General features: G+C 37.0%; 1 protein-coding gene across 1 annotated transcript in view; it reads left to right on the plus strand.

Annotated features, from left to right (window-relative positions):
- The first annotated feature begins 384 nt into the window (after positions 1 to 384).
- fam184b (family with sequence similarity 184 member B) overlaps positions 385 to 20,211 on the plus strand; it is a 49,467-nt gene continuing 29,640 nt past the window's right edge. The window contains exons 1-3 of the mRNA XM_051114705.1: positions 385 to 825; positions 18,559 to 18,738; positions 18,864 to 19,517. Coding sequence (XP_050970662.1) covers positions 667 to 825; positions 18,559 to 18,738; positions 18,864 to 19,517 — 993 coding nt within the window. The 5' untranslated portion in view covers positions 385 to 666. The remainder of the gene's footprint in view (positions 826 to 18,558; positions 18,739 to 18,863; positions 19,518 to 20,211) is intronic.

Genomic DNA, 20,211 nt, shown 5'->3' on the forward strand with positions numbered 1-20,211 from the left:
TCTGCTAAACAATATTACTATGTATATAACTATGTTATAACGAAATATGGTTCAGATACGTATGAGGATTTCACCCTTCACAATCATTTGAAATAGCTTACGCATTTTCTACCTTTAAATTTTACCTGGCCCTCTTACGTCTTCTACTGTTCGGCAACAAAGAAAATCCATTCATTTTTATTTATTTATTTATTTATTGTGGTTTGTTCATCACAAAAAAACGGTTTAAATCTTGAAACACTCACAAATCAAAGTTAATGTGGCATCATAAAGCAACCGAGGCGCGGAAATTGCGCGACCTTCTGTTTGTTGTGCTCTTGGGCGTGTTGGTGTTCATGGGAGGGGCCATGATTACACTGCGGTACCCGTGACTCGTAATGTAAGACTGTAGTCACGCCCCGGGTGAGAGACAGGTGTCCGGGCTGGGGGCACATGCCGTCAGTGAGTCGTGTCCCGCGGGGCGGCGAAGTGCCGATGGCATTATTTTGTGAGCTGTGCGCTCACCGGGGGCAGCTTCACGGCGGAGCGGGAGGGTGTTCGCCGGTCGCTGCAGCATGCAGAATGCTTTCGGCTGTCGTAAGGACTCTACCTTCAGGATCACGTAGAGGCGACCAGGGTGTTGCGCAGCCTAGTTTGTGATTGATCAGCGCGCTCCAACGGGTTATTATGGCTTCCAGCTCTGGGAAGATGAACCAACCCCCCGGCAGCAGCGGTGCATGTAACGGGACCGCTATTGCGGATATCCCCAGTGTGAATGTAGAGCAGGAACTGTATGATTATCAAATGCACACGAAAATGTGCAAGAAAATAGCGCAGCTGACAAAGGTAAGCGCATAATTTTACTACTGAAGTAACGGGACTTATTTATTTGTTTCCTGGATATCCGTGCACATCTGCAGATGTGTGTGCGTGTGTGTGTGTGTGTATATATATATATATATATATATATATATATATAATTCACATACACTAATGACCCCTTTTGCTACCTACTGCGCAAATTCTACGTTAAATCATTCACATGTATTTAAAGGCACAATTTAAGACAATAAATAATATAAATTATTGACACATATTAGTATTTTATGCTGCCTGACGCACTTTTTTTCATGGAGTGCAACAGGGTTTTAATGCACTCGGCGTCGCTTCACTGTCTTTCAATTACAGGTGATGCAGAACACTCAGAGGGTAATTCAAGACTAGTCACGATTTCAATAGATGTTGTGTGGTAGCAGATGTGCTTTCGTGGAGTTTATATAGTTAAGGCGGGCTACTGAAGTTCACGCTACAAATGGCTCATCTAAAATAATCTGACCCGTGGGTGATCGCTGGCAACTGAACTGCGCGGATATTTATTATCACGTTTGGATATGTGTATACTAACAGCCTCCCCTTCACAAGCAAGCAGCATCCAGTTGTTATGACCCGTAGAAGCTTGTAACGTGGATGAGGTAAACGTGACAGACGAGTTAAGTGTGGTAAAAGACAGTTCTCTACAATGTAGTTAAGTAAAGACACATTTGTTTCAGTTTTATGTTTGTTCCACTAGCAAAAAAGCATACTGTACATACTGTAGTGCAATAGCATTATTTGTTAGGAGAAGTCTACTTCCAAAACAAAGATTCACATATAATGTACTCACCACCTTGTCATCCAAGATGTTCGTGTCTTTCTTTCTTCAGTCGTAATGAAATTATGTTTTTTGAGGAAAACATTTCAGCAGTTTTCTTTATATAATGGACTTCTATGGTGCCCCGATTTTGAACTTCCAAAATGCAATTTAAATGCGGCTTCAAACGATCCCAAATGCAGTTGTAAACGATCCCAGCCGAGGAAGCAGGGTCTTATCTAGCATAACGATTGGTTATTTTCCTAAAAATAATACAATTTCTATACTTTTTAATGTCAAACGCTCATCTTGTCTTACTCTGCCTGGACTGTTTTTTCCTGGTTTATGACAGTTAGGGTATGTCGAAAAACTCCCATCTCATGCTCTCTCTCAACTTCAAAATCATCCTATATCAATGTTTTACCATTTTTCTTAAGAATGTTTGATCTTGTTTGCATGTTCACTTTGCAAAGACTGGGTCGGTACTTTTGCAGCGATGTAGGACAATTTTGAAATGATTTTTGAAGTTGAGGGAGAAAATACGATTAGAGTTTTTCAACATACCCTAACTGTCTTGAGCCAGAATACACAGAGTTCAGGGAGAGCAAGGCAAGATGAGCGTTTGAGAATAAAAAAAGTATTTAAACTGTATTTTTTTAATGAAAATAACAGATCATTTCGCTAGATAAGACCCTTTCATCATCCAAATGTGGATCATTTAGAGACACATTTGGGATCGTTTGAAGCCGAATTTAAACTGCCTTTTGGAAATTCAAAATTGGGGCACCATAGCAGTCCATCATATGGAGAAAAATGCTAAAATGTTTTCCTCAAAAAAATATAATTTCTTTACGACTGATGAAAGAAAGACATGAACATCTTGGATGACAAAGGGGTGAGTACATTATATGTGAATCTTTGTTTTGGAAGTAGACTTCTCCTTTAAAGGCTACCATTTTATATAATGGCAATAAAATAATCAAAATCGATAATTCATAAATATTGTAATTAATTCAGTACTGAAGTATATATTATAGTGCCATGATATTTCTAGGTTATTAGATGGCACCTTAGTAGTTTTTTGAATCTTTATAATTCATTATTTAGTCATCTTTACGACTGCAATAGACATAAATCCATTCAATCTAATGTACTTTAGACATTTATTTAAAAATAGGTTTTATAAGAGGTTGTAGAGGGAACGTAAAAGTAGATATTTTGTGTCCATACAACAGAAGTCAATAAACAAAATGGTTTTAAGAAAAGAAGTCAGACAGGTTTGGAATGGCATGAGGTTGTGTAAATAATGACAGAAGGTTCATTTTTTGGCTGAATTAACCTTTTTTCTAGTATTATTAATGTGACAGATTGTCCGTGACTCTAAATTGGTTCTGCTGTTGGTTCAGGTGTGTTTTATTTCCAATGGACAGGCCAGAAAATCATTTTGAAATCAAAATGATAGACCAGGGATAGCAGTCATGTTGTGAAGTGAACACATGTTGCTAGTTTGAATGGATGCATTAAATAAAATGGTTGTCGGGATATCCCTTCTACCCTTACATATTTGGCATTGAAACAAACCACTTAAAATAAAACTACAATACCGATTGTCACTTTGCATAAAAAAGTCTTTAGTCTCTGCTAAAATACCAAGCGATCAAACAATGCTTTTTACAGAAATGTATGTGAACAAAATGTAATTTTATTGACACACTAAACAAACATATTTGCAGAAACTTCTCTGGAGTTACAGTTTGAATGATGCATTTTTGGTTAAACTGCACCTTGATGATGTATGATAAAATCAATAGCCATCTGACACTGCCTGAAAAATTATTATCCTCTTGGCCAGCAGTGAAGAATATCAATAAAACATTACATTTATAGGCTGCATTATCTACACACTATTAATGGCTAATACATAGTCATTTGGGCTGTACTTTTTTGAACTCTTGTAATTTTTTATCATCTTTATTATAACTGTAAAAGAAAAATATGGCTTAAAACAAGGCTTAAAAATCTTGTATTCTTTATATGCCCTTGGAATATAGCACTTAAATTTACATTTACGATACTGTTTGTCACTTTGGATAAGTGACTAAACAACCTACAGCACAATTCACAGGCTGAACACATAAAAGTAAATGAGCACAAAATTTTGTTTATCAACAAAACATAACTTCCTAATAGAAGCAAACACATTTCACAAACTTCCCTAAATTGTCAGCCTCTGGAGTTTCAGTTTGAATTATGTGTTTTTGGTTAAACTGCACCTTGATGATGTATGATAAAATCAATAGCCATAACTATATCTGTCGCCGTATGAAAAATGATTATCCTATTGGCCACTTATAAAGTGTAACTATGAAAACAGAGGTTAAAGGCTATAATATCTACACACTATTAATGGCTAATGCACACACGGTCATTTGGATCTGTTAAGGCGGGAGAAGGGAAGTGAGAGAGTGTGTATCAGGTTTTATTAGCATGGACCTTAGTCAGGGAAGATGCCATATTTACTGAGAGTAAAAACAAGGCTGTGGGAGATGCAAGCCTTTTCTGTTGGCTTTTTTCCTCTGGAATTGATTTTTGGAAAGCATTTTTTTTATTACCGGGTACGCAACAGTGCAAGCTTTTTAATGGACTGCATGTATGTCCTTCAAATCTTCGTTTTCATTCTTGTCAAATAAAATAAAGGGTCTGCCCTGACTAAGGTCCACTGGGGTTAAAAACATCTAAATGGCAGCACTGTTACTAAACAAAATAGGTCAGGGCTCGAAATTCAAACCTGCCATGCGTGTGCATGGATGTGAGAGTATGCATATGAGCTTCAATGTCACAGCTGTGTGGAATCCCTCTCTCTATCATCATGTAAACATACTCCTAATAGTTATCTTTAGCTGTGTGTGTGTGTGTGTGTGTGTGTGTGTGTGTCTATAAGAACAGATGTGTGAGTCATACCCTCTCTACATTCGGGTCAGCTTTGTGACGCTTAGTAATGCTACACAGCAAGCCACACTATTTTTACCAATCAGGAGCATAGGAGATTTGATCTACTTCAGTCTATTATTAATATAAGAGCATGATGGGAATGTCATGGGTGGCATGACATTAAATGCTAAAAAAACTTTAAAGGGTTCAACTTTAAAGATTCACCCAAAAATGCAAATTCTGTCGTTAATTACTCACCCCCATGTCATTCCAAACCCGTAAGACCTTTGTTCATCTTCGGAACACAAATTAAGATATTTTTGATGGTATCTGAGAGCAACTGAAATGTTCTCGTAACTTCATAAAATTAAGGTTGAACAACTGATGTCACGTGGACTATTTTAATGATGTCCTTACTACCTTTCTGGGCCTTGAACATTTCAGTTGCGTTGCTGTCTATGGAGGGTCAGAAAGCTCTTGGAATATCTTAATTTGTGTGATGAATGAAGGTCTTAAAGGTTTAGAGCGACATTAAGGTGAGTAGTTAATGACATTTTTAGGTGAGCTATTCCTTTAAGGTTCAATCAGAGGTGTGTTTCCCATACAACAACGTCACTCACAGCTTAACCTTTACAAAATTTGAGAAATTAACTAGCTAGTCACATCTGTTTAAACCTTAGTGACATGGCCACACTTCCATTATTTAAACCATGGGAGTTTACTGTAGTTTATTGTAGTTAATTCACACAAACAACATGTACAGTTAAGGTAAAAAGTTTACACACACCTTGCAGAATCTGCAAAATATTTTACCAAAATAACAGGGATCATACAGAATGCAGTCATTGTTGGAAAGGGTTCAAAAACACAAAAATGCTGAAAAACCAAAGAATTTATGGGGCAGTTTAACTGTTCAGGACAAACAAGGGACTCATGAACAACTATCACTAAACAGGTAACAACACAGTATTAAGAATCAAGTGTATGTAAACTTTTGAATGGGGTAATTTTTATAAATTCAACTATTTCTCTTGTGGACTAGAAGTAAATGTCTTTTATGTGAAATATGTTATTCAGGTCAGTACTAAACGAAAAACAACATGCATTTTGTATGTTCCCTCTTATTATGGTAAAATAATTAGCATTTTATAGATTCTGCAAGGTGTATGTAAACTTTTGACGACAACTGTATGCAGTAATTTCTTTGAGATGCGGCTGTAATAAACAAAGACTACTTCAATGTATTTGTTATATCATTTTGCTTTATTTGATGTTTGATTCATCCAAGGTTCTCATACAAATTTATGCACATATGCACTCTTTAAAATGGCACTGATTATACCTGAGGCTTAAATATTTAGATTGAAATGTATATATATTTAAATGGAATGAAATATACTGTATACTAGCTTGCTTTTTTTGCTTAATAGCATGATATTTAAAGTTCATATTTCTTACTTACAAGAAATGATGCTTCTAACCTCATGTCCAGGGCTGTAGTTCCAACAATACTGTTTTATTTGTTTCCTGGATATCCGTGCACATCTGCAGATGTGTGTGCGTGTGTGTGTGTGTGTATATATATATATATATACATATATATATATATATAATTCACATACACTAATGACCCCTTTTGCTACCTACTGCGCAAATTCTACGTTAAATCATTCACATGTATTTAAAGGCACAATTTAAGACAATAAATAATATAAATTATTGACACATATTAGTATTTTATGCTGCCTGACGCACTTGTGTTTTTTTCATGGAGTGCAACAGGGTTTTAATGCACTCGGCGTCGCTTCACTGTCTTTCAATTACAGGTGATGCAGAACACTCAGAGGGTAATTCAAGACTAGTCACGATTTCAATAGATGTTGTGTGGTAGCAGATGTGCTTTCGTGGAGTTTATATAGTTAAGGCGGGCTACTGAAGTTCACGCTACAAATGGCTCATCTAAAATAATCTGACCCGTGGGTGATCGCTGGCAACTGAACTGCGCGGATATTTATTATCACGTTTGGATATGTGTATACTAACAGCCTCCCCTTCACAAGCAAGCAGCATCCAGTTGTTATGACCCGTAGAAGCTTGTAACGTGGATGAGGTAAACGTGACAGACGAGTTAAGTGTGGTAAAAGACAGTTCTCTACAATGTAGTTAAGTAAAGACACATTTGTTTCAGTTTTATGTTTGTTCCACTAGCAAAAAAGCATACTGTACATACTGTAGTGCAATAGCATTATTTGTTAGGAGAAGTCTACTTCCAAAACAAAGATTCACATATAATGTACTCACCACCTTGTCATCCAAGATGTTCGTGTCTTTCTTTCTTCAGTCGTAATGAAATTATGTTTTTTGAGGAAAACATTTCAGCAGTTTTCTTTATATAATGGACTTCTATGGTGCCCCGATTTTGAACTTCCAAAATGCAATTTAAATGCGGCTTCAAACGATCCCAAATGCAGTTGTAAACGATCCCAGCCGAGGAAGCAGGGTCTTATCTAGCATAACGATTGGTTATTTTCCTAAAAATAATACAATTTCTATACTTTTTAATGTCAAACGCTCATCTTGTCTTACTCTGCCTGGACTGTTTTTTCCTGGTTTATGACAGTTAGGGTATGTCGAAAAACTCCCATCTCATGCTCTCTCTCAACTTCAAAATCATCCTATATCAATGTTTTACCATTTTTCTTAAGAATGTTTGATCTTGTTTGCATGTTCACTTTGCAAAGACTGGGTCGGTACTTTTGCAGCGATGTAGGACAATTTTGAAATGATTTTTGAAGTTGAGGGAGAAAATACGATTAGAGTTTTTCAACATACCCTAACTGTCTTGAGCCAGAATACACAGAGTTCAGGGAGAGCAAGGCAAGATGAGCGTTTGAGAATAAAAAAAGTATTTAAACTGTATTTTTAATGAATGAAAATAACAGATCATTTCGCTAGATAAGACCCTTTCATCATCCAAATGTGGATCATTTAGAGACACATTTGGGATCGTTTGAAGCCGAATTTAAACTGCCTTTTGGAAATTCAAAATTGGGGCACCATAGCAGTCCATCATATGGAGAAAAATGCTAAAATGTTTTCCTCAAAAAAATATAATTTCTTTACGACTGATGAAAGAAAGACATGAACATCTTGGATGACAAAGGGGTGAGTACATTATATGTGAATCTTTGTTTTGGAAGTAGACTTCTCCTTTAAAGGCTACCATTTTATATAATGGCAATAAAATAATCAAAATCGATAATTCATAAATATTGTAATTAATTCAGTACTGAAGTATATATTATAGTGCCATGATATTTCTAGGTTATTAGATGGCACCTTAGTAGTTTTTTGAATCTTTATAATTCATTATTTAGTCATCTTTACGACTGCAATAGACATAAATCCATTCAATCTAATGTACTTTAGACATTTATTTAAAAATAGGTTTTATAAGAGGTTGTAGAGGGAACGTAAAAGTAGATATTTTGTGTCCATACAACAGAAGTCAATAAACAAAATGGTTTTAAGAAAAGAAGTCAGACAGGTTTGGAATGGCATGAGGTTGTGTAAATAATGACAGAAGGTTCATTTTTTGGCTGAATTAACCCTTTTTTCTAGTATTATTAATGTGACAGATTGTCCGTGACTCTAAATTGGTTCTGCTGTTGGTTCAGGTGTGTTTTATTTCCAATGGACAGGCCAGAAAATCATTTTGAAATCAAAATGATAGACCAGGGATAGCAGTCATGTTGTGAAGTGAACACATGTTGCTAGTTTGAATGGATGCATTAAATAAAATGGTTGTCGGGATATCCCTTCTACCCTTACATATTTGGCATTGAAACAAACCACTTAAAATAAAACTACAATACCGATTGTCACTTTGCATAAAAAAGTCTTTAGTCTCTGCTAAAATACCAAGCGATCAAACAATGCTTTTTACAGAAATGTATGTGAACAAAATGTAATTTTATTGACACACTAAACAAACATATTTGCAGAAACTTCTCTGGAGTTACAGTTTGAATGATGCATTTTTGGTTAAACTGCACCTTGATGATGTATGATAAAATCAATAGCCATCTGACACTGCCTGAAAAATTATTATCCTCTTGGCCAGCAGTGAAGAATATCAATAAAACATTACATTTATAGGCTGCATTATCTACACACTATTAATGGCTAATACATAGTCATTTGGGCTGTACTTTTTTGAACTCTTGTAATTTTTTATCATCTTTATTATAACTGTAAAAGAAAAATATGGCTTAAAACAAGGCTTAAAAATCTTGTATTCTTTATATGCCCTTGGAATATAGCACTTAAATTTACATTTACGATACTGTTTGTCACTTTGGATAAGTGACTAAACAACCTACAGCACAATTCACAGGCTGAACACATAAAAGTAAATGAGCACAAAATTTTGTTTATCAACAAAACATAACTTCCTAATAGAAGCAAACACATTTCACAAACTTCCCTAAATTGTCAGCCTCTGGAGTTTCAGTTTGAATTATGTGTTTTTGGTTAAACTGCACCTTGATGATGTATGATAAAATCAATAGCCATAACTATATCTGTCGCCGTATGAAAAATGATTATCCTATTGGCCACTTATAAAGTGTAACTATGAAAACAGAGGTTAAAGGCTATAATATCTACACACTATTAATGGCTAATGCACACACGGTCATTTGGATCTGTTAAGGCGGGAGAAGGGAAGTGAGAGAGTGTGTATCAGGTTTTATTAGCATGGACCTTAGTCAGGGAAGATGCCATATTTACTGAGAGTAAAAACAAGGCTGTGGGAGATGCAAGCCTTTTCTGTTGGCTTTTTTCCTCTGGAATTGATTTTTGGAAAGCATTTTTTTTATTACCGGGTACGCAACAGTGCAAGCTTTTTAATGGACTGCATGTATGTCCTTCAAATCTTCGTTTTCATTCTTGTCAAATAAAATAAAGGGTCTGCCCTGACTAAGGTCCACTGGGGTTAAAAACATCTAAATGGCAGCACTGTTACTAAACAAAATAGGTCAGGGCTCGAAATTCAAACCTGCCATGCGTGTGCATGGATGTGAGAGTATGCATATGAGCTTCAATGTCACAGCTGTGTGGAATCCCTCTCTCTATCATCATGTAAACATACTCCTAATAGTTATCTTTAGCTGTGTGTGTGTGTGTGTGTGTGTGTGTGTGTGTCTATAAGAACAGATGTGTGAGTCATACCCTCTCTACATTCGGGTCAGCTTTGTGACGCTTAGTAATGCTACACAGCAAGCCACACTATTTTTACCAATCAGGAGCATAGGAGATTTGATCTACTTCAGTCTATTATTAATATAAGAGCATGATGGGAATGTCATGGGTGGCATGACATTAAATGCTAAAAAAACTTTAAAGGGTTCAACTTTAAAGATTCACCCAAAAATGCAAATTCTGTCGTTAATTACTCACCCCCATGTCATTCCAAACCCGTAAGACCTTTGTTCATCTTCGGAACACAAATTAAGATATTTTTGATGGTATCTGAGAGCAACTGAAATGTTCTCGTAACTTCATAAAATTAAGGTTGAACAACTGATGTCACGTGGACTATTTTAATGATGTCCTTACTACCTTTCTGGGCCTTGAACATTTCAGTTGCGTTGCTGTCTATGGAGGGTCAGAAAGCTCTTGGAATATCTTAATTTGTGTGATGAATGAAGGTCTTAAAGGTTTAGAGCGACATTAAGGTGAGTAGTTAATGACATTTTTAGGTGAGCTATTCCTTTAAGGTTCAATCAGAGGTGTGTTTCCCATACAACAACGTCACTCACAGCTTAACCTTTACAAAATTTGAGAAATTAACTAGCTAGTCACATCTGTTTAAACCTTAGTGACATGGCCACACTTCCATTATTTAAACCATGGGAGTTTACTGTAGTTTATTGTAGTTAATTCACACAAACAACATGTACAGTTAAGGTAAAAAGTTTACACACACCTTGCAGAATCTGCAAAATATTTTACCAAAATAACAGGGATCATACAGAATGCAGTCATTGTTGGAAAGGGTTCAAAAACACAAAAATGCTGAAAAACCAAAGAATTTATGGGGCAGTTTAACTGTTCAGGACAAACAAGGGACTCATGAACAACTATCACTAAACAGGTAACAACACAGTATTAAGAATCAAGTGTATGTAAACTTTTGAATGGGGTAATTTTTATAAATTCAACTATTTCTCTTGTGGACTAGAAGTAAATGTCTTTTATGTGAAATATGTTATTCAGGTCAGTACTAAACGAAAAACAACATGCATTTTGTATGTTCCCTCTTATTATGGTAAAATAATTAGCATTTTATAGATTCTGCAAGGTGTATGTAAACTTTTGACGACAACTGTATGCAGTAATTTCTTTGAGATGCGGCTGTAATAAACAAAGACTACTTCAATGTATTTGTTATATCATTTTGCTTTATTTGATGTTTGATTCATCCAAGGTTCTCATACAAATTTATGCACATATGCACTCTTTAAAATGGCACTGATTATACCTGAGGCTTAAATATTTAGATTGAAATGTATATATATTTAAATGGAATGAAATATACTGTATACTAGCTTGCTTTTTTTGCTTAATAGCATGATATTTAAAGTTCATATTTCTTACTTACAAGAAATGATGCTTCTAACCTCATGTCCAGGGCTGTAGTTCCAACAATACTGTTTTCGAATGTTCATTGGAACTGTGATTTTGAAAACAGCGACTTGTTGAACTATGATGGTAATGACAGAATTTGCCATTTACAAGCTGGCTTTTGGGAAAGCATTGTTTGCTTTGAGTGACTGCAGCCTAACTTTCCATCTGCCAGATATTTAAATGCTACCAGGCTTATATTATGAACATTTGAGAAGAATAACTAATCACTAGATTTGCCAAATGTTTGTGATGTTCATTCCTTCAGATCTTTGAAAGCTGTTCAGAGTTTTGTTGGACGCACATCAAAGTAAGCAAAGTAAATATTCAAGCAGATTTCTATCTGTGAAAAAATTAGTACTTCTTACTTTCCAGGCGAATAGTAATTGTAATGTCAAAAGTCTTCACACATTTCCATTAATTTATTTAGTGTTTCCTGCACAGCCGTTCATCTATATCAGATAAACCAAAACAAACAATGGTTGGTCATTTTACATATCAGATGGCCACTTGGGGAGTTCTTGGACAGAATATGTCAAAAGTCTGGCTAGGCGAGACAACTCATGTAGTCAAACAAAGATCGATGCAAATTTAGACGGACAAAATCTGCTGGAACCACTTTTAGAACGTTTTTTCCCAGCTAAAAACATTGAATGAAACTACTCAACTGTAAAGAGCTTGTGCATTTAAGCTGGCACATGCTTATAATAAACTGAATGTTATTGTGTGTTGGAGTGGACTAGCATAGTTGTCGTTTTAGTTATCTATCTTTATAGTATTGCTCTCGGTGTGAACAGGCCTTTCACACACACAGACTCAATTTATTTCACCAGCCATGTCAGAAATGGCTGTTATAAGCAGTTTTTGAAATGCGGACAAATGGATAGAGAAACAGACACAGATGCTTCTATCATTTGTGTTTGTTAAGGACGGGGAAGGAAAGTAAGACAGCTTGTATCAGATTTCATTAGTATGGATCTTAGTCAGGCAAGATGCCATATCTGCAAAGAATGAAAACAAGGACAAATAGATAGAGAGAAACAGGTCTTTCAGTACTTTCTATTTAAAACAATAATTTACGTAAACAAAAAATCAATTCCTATAACCTGCTGTTTATCCTAATTTTCTTTCTGTCCCAGTCCATTTCAGTCTGCAAGTTAAGTTACGAGTGCTGTTGCTCTATATAAAGCTAGCAGACATTTCAGTTGTACAGATATATGACATTACTTTCCCTTTTATTCTGTGCACCGTAAAACATGAGAGTTCATGTTCAAGGACTGAGAGGGAAAGAGAGAGAGAGGCAGGGAATAGACAGAAGGTGAAAGTTATAAAGGGGAGTCAGGGGACAGACAGAGAGAGAGATAGAGAAAGAAAGAGAGATGGTAGTCGGCTTACAGAAACACTGTGGGGGACAGGAAAAGGGTGAGTGAGAGAGAGACGGGCGAGTGAAGAGAAGGAGACATTGACTTCCTGGCAGTTTATCATACGGAATGTCCAGCTCTGCTGTGGTGGCGATTAACGACAGACAGTCAGGCGTCATGGTAACACACGACCCGCTGGAGGGATGAGTGAGACGTTGGGAATCCGATGACACCCCAGGCATGGGGACTTGTGGGTAGGACACATTGATGGAGAGCCAAAGTGACACATAATATTAGGACTCCCTCATATGCCTACACATTCAGACTCAAATACACAAACACTTCTCACAAACTACACTGTTACGATATATCATATTATTCATGAAATATATATATGCAAATTTGACAAATGGTCAGTGAAAGGATTAGCTCTTTTATTTATTGTTCATTTTATAAGAAGTTTGGGTAACACTTTACAATAAGGTTAATTAGTTAACGTTAATTAGCTACATTAGTTAAGATGAACTAACAATGAACAATACTTCTACAGCATTTTTTAATCTTATTGTTAATTTCAGCATTTACTAATGCATTGTGTTGTGTTTGTTAACATTAGTTAATGCGCTGCGAACTAACATTAACAAACAATGAATGACTATTTTTGTTAACTAACATTAACAAAAGTGAATCAATAGTGTAATAAATATATTGTTCATTTTTCATTCAAGTTAGTTAATACATTAACTAATGTTAACAAATCACACCTTATTGTAAAGTTTGCAATTTTTTAGCCCTGTTACAAAATAATGCAGCTCATAATCTTTTTTTTTTATAAGATAATCTTAAATTATAAGATAATAGAGTTGTGCACAAAATGTGGGAGGTGGGACATGTGAATTGTGGTTTCTCATTATTCAATTCAAGAGAGTTTTTAGTTCACAAAAATGAAAATTCTGTCATTAATTACTCACCTTCACGTTGTTCCAAACTTGTAAGACCTTCGTTCATCTTAGGAACACAAATTAAGATGTTTTTGATGAAATCTGAGAGCTTTCTGACCCTGCATAATTTTATGAAACTATGAGAATACTTTTGCACACAAAGAAAACTAAAATAATTACAACAATTTCTTATCTTCCCAGTTTTCTGACATCGAACCTGGATGCACTGGATTTTGCGTTGTGTTTTTTTTTTTTTGTGAACGCGTGTCAAAGACTGACACGGTGTCACACCCCTGTGGACTGTTTTTGTGTTTTTCCCCATGTATGCCCTTATTTGGTCTTTCCTGTTTCGGCTTTAGTTATTACGTCACTGCTTAATCAATTTCACCTGTCTTCATCTTATTAGTCTGTGTATATAAGTTTGGTTGTGTGTTTACCGTTTGGTGGTCGGTTCTTGAAGTCATTGATGTCATTTTGTATTGTCTCCGGGTCTTTTGCGTGCGTGTGGATTCCCTGCTTTACCTGTTCGTTCCTGTTCCTTTTGTGGATTGTTAAATAAATGTGCATGTTCTGGACCTCTTCGATATTACTCCTCATTCCCCGCACACCACGAGGTGACACACAGAAGAGAAGAAATTGTTTAATAAAGTGGTTATTTTTGTTTTCTTTGCACACAAAAAGTTTTCTCATAGCTTTATAAAATTAAGGTTGAATCTCTCATGTCACATGGACTATTTTAATGATGTCCTTACTACCTTTCAGGGCACTAAACATGATAGTTGTGTTGCTGTCTATGCAGGGTCAGAGAGCTCTCGTATTTCATCAGAAATATCCTTATTTGTGTTGTGAAGGTGAACAATGGTCTTATGGGTTTGGAATGAAATGATGATGAGTAATAAATGACAGAATTTCCATTTTTTCGATGAACTATCCCTTTAAATATCAATTCAATACATTATGTCAAAATTGTTGGTTAAAGTCGAGATGCCAGAAGTGGGAGAAACCTAAATTAAGGGTGGTGATACAGAGATAAAATGTGTTTAAAACTTTTTACTTTTTCATGTTGTTATAATAATTTATCTAACATACAGTCAGGTCCATATATATTTGGAGACTGACACAATTTTTTATTATTTTAGCTGTTGACCAAAGTATATTCAAGTTATAGTTATATAATGGATATGGGCTTAAAGGGCACTCTGAGGTTTAATTTAAGGGAAGTCGCATCAAAATTGGAGGAAAGGTTAAGGAATTACAGCTATTTAATATGTACCACCCCCCTTTTTCAAGGGACCATAAGACAGTTGACTCAAAAGCTGTTTCATGGACAGTTGTGGGCTATTCCTTCATTTTTTCTACATCAGTTAAGCAGGTAAAAGGTCTAGAGTTGATTCTAAGTGTCCCATTTGTATTTGGAAGCTGTTGCAGAACACTCTCCAGGAGGTAGCCGTGTCACTGTCAAAGTCTTCACGAGAGCAAATACAGAGGGTTCACCACAAGGTGCAAACAAGGCCAGATTAGACTTTGCCAAAAAAAACATTAAAAAAAGCCAGACCACTCAAGTTGATTGGGTGGCACTTCATAGTACAAATGGACGATGACCCAAAACATACAACAAAAGCAACCCATATTCTGGGATATATGGAATATACACTGACCAAAACTTTTTCCATGTACACTTCTCCTTTGCCGAGATAATCCATCCACCTCACAGGTGTGGCATATCAAGATGCTGATTAGACAGCATGATTATTGCACAGGTGTGCCTTAGGATGGCCACATTAAAAGGCCACTCTAAAATGTGCAGTTTTACTGTATTCGGGGGGTCCGGAGGGGGTCCGAAAACCAGTCAGTATCCGGTGTGACCACCATTTGCCTCACGCAGTGCAGCACATCTCCTTCGCATAGAGTTGATCAGGTTGTTGATTGTGGCCTGTGAAATGTTGTTCCTCTCCTCTTCAATGACTGTGCGAAGTTGCTGGATATTGGCAGGAACTGGAACACGCTGTCGTATATGCAGATCCAGAGCATCCCAAACATGCTCAATAGGTGACATGTCCGGTGAGTATGCTGGCCATGCAAGAACTGGGATGTTTTCAGCTTCCAGGAATTGTGTACAGATCCTTGCAACATGGGGCTGTGCATTATCATGCTGCAAAATAAAGTAATGGTCGTGGATAAATGGCACAACACTGGGCCTCAGGATCTCATCACGGTATCTCTGTGCATTCAAAATGCCATCAATAAAATGCACCTGTGTTCGTTGTTCATAACATATGCCTGCCCATACCATAACCCCACTGCCACCATGGGCCACTCGATCCACAACATTGACATCAGCAAACCACTCACCCACACAATGCCATACACGCTGTCTGCCATCTGCCCTGTACAGTGAAAACCAGGATTCATGCATGAAGAGAACACCTCTCCACAGTGCCAGATGCTATCGAATGTGAACACTTGCCCACTCAAGTCGGTTACAACAACGAACTGCAGTTACGTTGAGACCCCAATGAGGACAACGAGCATGCAGATGAGCGTTCCTGAGATGGTGTTTGACAGTTTGTGCAGAAATTCTTTGGTTATGCAAACCGATTGTTGCAGCAGCTGTCCAGGTGGCTGGTCCCAGACGATCTTGGAGATGGAGATGCTGGATGTGGAGGGCCTGGGCTGGTGTGGTTACACGTGGTCTGCGGTTGTAAAGGCCAGTTGGATGTACTGCCAAATTCTCTGAAACACCTTTGGAGACGGCTCATGGTAGAGAAATGAACATTCAATTAACAGGCAACAGCTCTGGTGGACATTCCCGCAATCAGCATGCCAACTGCACACTCCCTCAAAACTTGCGACATCTGTGGCATTGTGCTGTGTGATATAACTGCACATTTTACAGTGGCCTTTTATTGTGGCCAGCCTAAGGCACACCTGTTCAATAATCATGCTGTCTAATCAACATCTTGATATGCCACACCTGTGAGGTGGATGGATTATCTCAGCAAAAGAGAAGTGCTCACTAACACAGATTTAGACAGATATGTGAACAATATTTGAGAGAAATAGGCCTTTTGTGTACATAGAAAAAGTCTTAGATCTTTGAGTTCAGCTCATGAAAAATGGGGGCAAAAACAAAAGTTGCGTTTAAAATTTTGGTCAGTATATGAAATATTCTGCAATGGCCAGTCTATAAAGTCAATCTTCTGATTTCAACTTGATTGAGCATGCATTTCACTTGGTGAAGACAAAACTAGAGGCAGAAAGACCCACAAACGAACAACAACTGAAGACAGCTGCAGTAAAGGCCTGACAAAGCATCACAAAGGAGGAAACCCAGTCTTTAGTGATGGTGATGACCATTAGATAATTAACTCACCCCCTTGTCATCCAAGATTTTCATGTCTTTCTTTAGTAAATAGGAAATTATGTTTCTTATTAAAGAAAACATTTCAGGTGTTTTCTCCATATAGTGGACTTCAATGGTGCCCCCAAGTTTGAACTTTCAAAATGCAGTTTAAATGCAACTTCAAATGGCTCTAAACGATCCCAGCCGAGGAACGAGCTGTCTTATCTAGCAAAACGATCTATCATTTTAGAAACAAATTGCCAATCTATATACTTCTTAACCTCAAATGCTCGTCTTGTCTTGTCTCGTCCCGTCTCTGCGATGCTCATGTGTAGTCTGTGTAATCCGGGTCAATACAGTCAAGGTATGTCAAAAAAACTCCCATCTCGTTTTCTTCTTCAACGTCAAAATTGTCCAACATCGCTGTTTTATCTTCTTTGTATGTTCACTTTGTAACCACTGGGTCGGTACTTCTGCAGCGATGTAGGACAATTTTGAAGTTGGGGAAGGAAACGAGATAGGAGTTTTTTGACATACCCAAACTGTATTGTATTCATGCAGACTTAGACAAGTAGAGCATTTGAGGTTGAAAAGTATATAAATTGTCAATTTCTTTCGAATTGACTGATCGTTTCGCTAGATAAGACCCTTCTTCCTCGCCTGGGATCACTTAGAGACATTTGAAACTGCATTTAAACTGCATTTTGGAAGTTCAAACTTGGGGGCACCATTGAAGTCCATTATATGGAATTTTTTTCCTTAATACACATAATTTCTTATCGACTGAAGAAAGAAAGACACAAACATCTTGGATGAATAATTTATGTATGATTATATTTATTTGTCCAATTACTTCTGAGCCCCTAAAAATGGGGGGTCTGTGTATAAAAATGGTTGTAATTCCTTAGCATTTTATTTTATATTTTTCAGTTCTTTGAAGTAAAGCTTAAAGTCTGCACTACAATATCATCTTTATTGTTTCATTTTAAGTTTGTTCTAGTGGCATACAGAGCCGAAATTATGAAAATTGTGTCAGTGTCTAAATATATATGGACCTGACTGTATCTAAACATTCTCCCAACAAAACTTGGGATTAGTGCCTCTAATGCTTGAAAGATGCCAGGGGACACCAATGTGAAAATGCAAAACATAGTCAAACAGCTGTGCACAACCAATCACAGACGCACAGAAGGTTAACACACACATCTGCAGAGCGTAAACTGACACACATGTACTAGATAAACTGCAGTACTCAGTAACTGCAGACTGTGGGTGTATGACTGATTCGATCAGAGAGGTGAAAGATTTCATCAGTGAGAAGAAGACCGTTTGCTTAGTGCTAAAGCCTTGGAACTACACTCACACAAAAGTGGGTTTTTACAGCAATGGCAGAACCATTTTTGTTTCCCCAAAGAATCTTTCAGTGAAAGAACCATTTTTTTCTTAACGAAAAGAACATTTTATATTCTAAAGAACCTTTTTTTTACTATAAAGAACCTTTTGTGCTTTGAAAATGTTCATGGTTTTTAAAGGTCCTCTATGGAATCATAGATGCCGAAAAAGAATCTTTATGTTTAAGAGCATGAAATTAACATACACGCACAGATCCACAGTGCTGATAAATTAATTTTCTGTCTTGTCTTGCCATTCTAACTGTGTTTTTATGCATGTGTATTTTATGTATAGGTGATATATTCTTTAAACACTAAGAATGAGGAGCAAGAGGCAACTCTGCAGTCGCTACGCCGTGTTGCCACGGAGACGCAGGGCAGCCTCCAGCCAACCACAGGTCAGGATGAAGAAGAGGAGGAGTCAGCATCTATTCTGAGGACACGCCTTCTAGAGCTGCAGGCCACCGTAGAGGAAGTAAAAACAAAAATGGTCACACATACACGCATATCCTCTAAATGGACTCATTATAAGCATAGTAAATCCAGCATGGATAGAATCACTTCATTATCTTAGGATGTGTGGATGTGTATCTGTTTCAGGTGGAGGAGCGTGGACAGAGGGCTGAAATCGAGTATGCAGAGCGCATAGCTGTGTTAACCCAGGAGACATCAGATCTGCGCAGAGACTACCAGAATCTGCAGACAGATAGAGACAACCAACACAAATTACTGCAACAAACACAAGAAGAAAACAAGCGCTTAGAGAACGAGTGCCAGGAGCTACGCAGAGCCAGCGATGAAGAGAGAAAGAGAGAGGAGGAGGAGAAGATGCATAGAGTGGAGGAGGACAGGAAGAGAGAGATGGAGGAGAGGAACAGAGAGTCACAGGAAAGGAAACGAGTAGAGGAGGAGTGTGAAGAAAGGTTGAAAACAGTGAGAAAGGAGCTGCAGGCTCTGAGGGAGGAGAAAGAGAGAGTGGAGAAGGAATGGAAGAGAGATGTAGAGGAATGGAAGAAGAGAGTGAAGGAGATGGAAGAAGAGAGGAGGGAGGAGCAAAAGGCAGCTGAGAAGACACTACAGAAGAGCCTCAATGAACACATCAATCAGTGGCACCAGCGAGAACAAGAAAACCGCAAGTCCCAGAATGCAACACTTCAGCAGAGGCTGAGAAAAGCAGAGACGGACTTGGAGGTTCAAGAACAGAGGTTGAATGAGAGCAACAGACACTGCAGCAAACTTCAGGAGAGAGTGGAGGTATGCATGTGCACATAAATACACACACGCAAGGTCTGAAATGAACCTTTTGCCATTTTTGCCCATTCTAGGTTAACTGAGACAATTGGAACAGTCTATGCTTAAAGGGATAGTTCACCCAAAAATGAAAATTCTGTTATTAATTACTAACCCTCATTTCGTTCCAAACCCATAAGACCTTTGTTCATCTTCAGAACACAAATTAAGATATTTTTGATGAAATCTGAAAGCTTTCTAAATTTCTGACCCCATCGACAGCAACGCAACTACTACTTTTTAAAACCTAGAAAAGTTGTAAGGACATTGTTAAAATAGTCAATGTGACACCAGTAGTTCAACCTTAATTTTATAAAGCTACAATATTTTTTTTGTCACACAAAGAAAGATTTCTTCTCTTCTGTGCCAGTCTTCAAGTACCACAACACAGTTTCCAATTTTTCATTTTGTATCATTAATAATATATCTTATTTTAAATAATAAAAAAAAAACATTTTTTTATTTTATTTCTTTAATGTAGTTTACTGTAGTAGCAATGTTTATTCACTCTTTAGTGCATAATTCTATTTATTTTTATATACTACCAGTCAAAAGTTTTGAACAGTAAGACTTGTAATGCTTTTCAAAGAAGTCTCTTCTGCTCAAGCCTGCTTTTATTTGATCCAAAGTACAGCTAAAACAGTAAAATTTTGAAATA

Source organism: Labeo rohita, chromosome 1 (genome assembly GCF_022985175.1).
Source record: "Labeo rohita strain BAU-BD-2019 chromosome 1, IGBB_LRoh.1.0, whole genome shotgun sequence".
Classification (NCBI taxonomy): domain Eukaryota; kingdom Metazoa; phylum Chordata; class Actinopteri; order Cypriniformes; family Cyprinidae; genus Labeo; species Labeo rohita.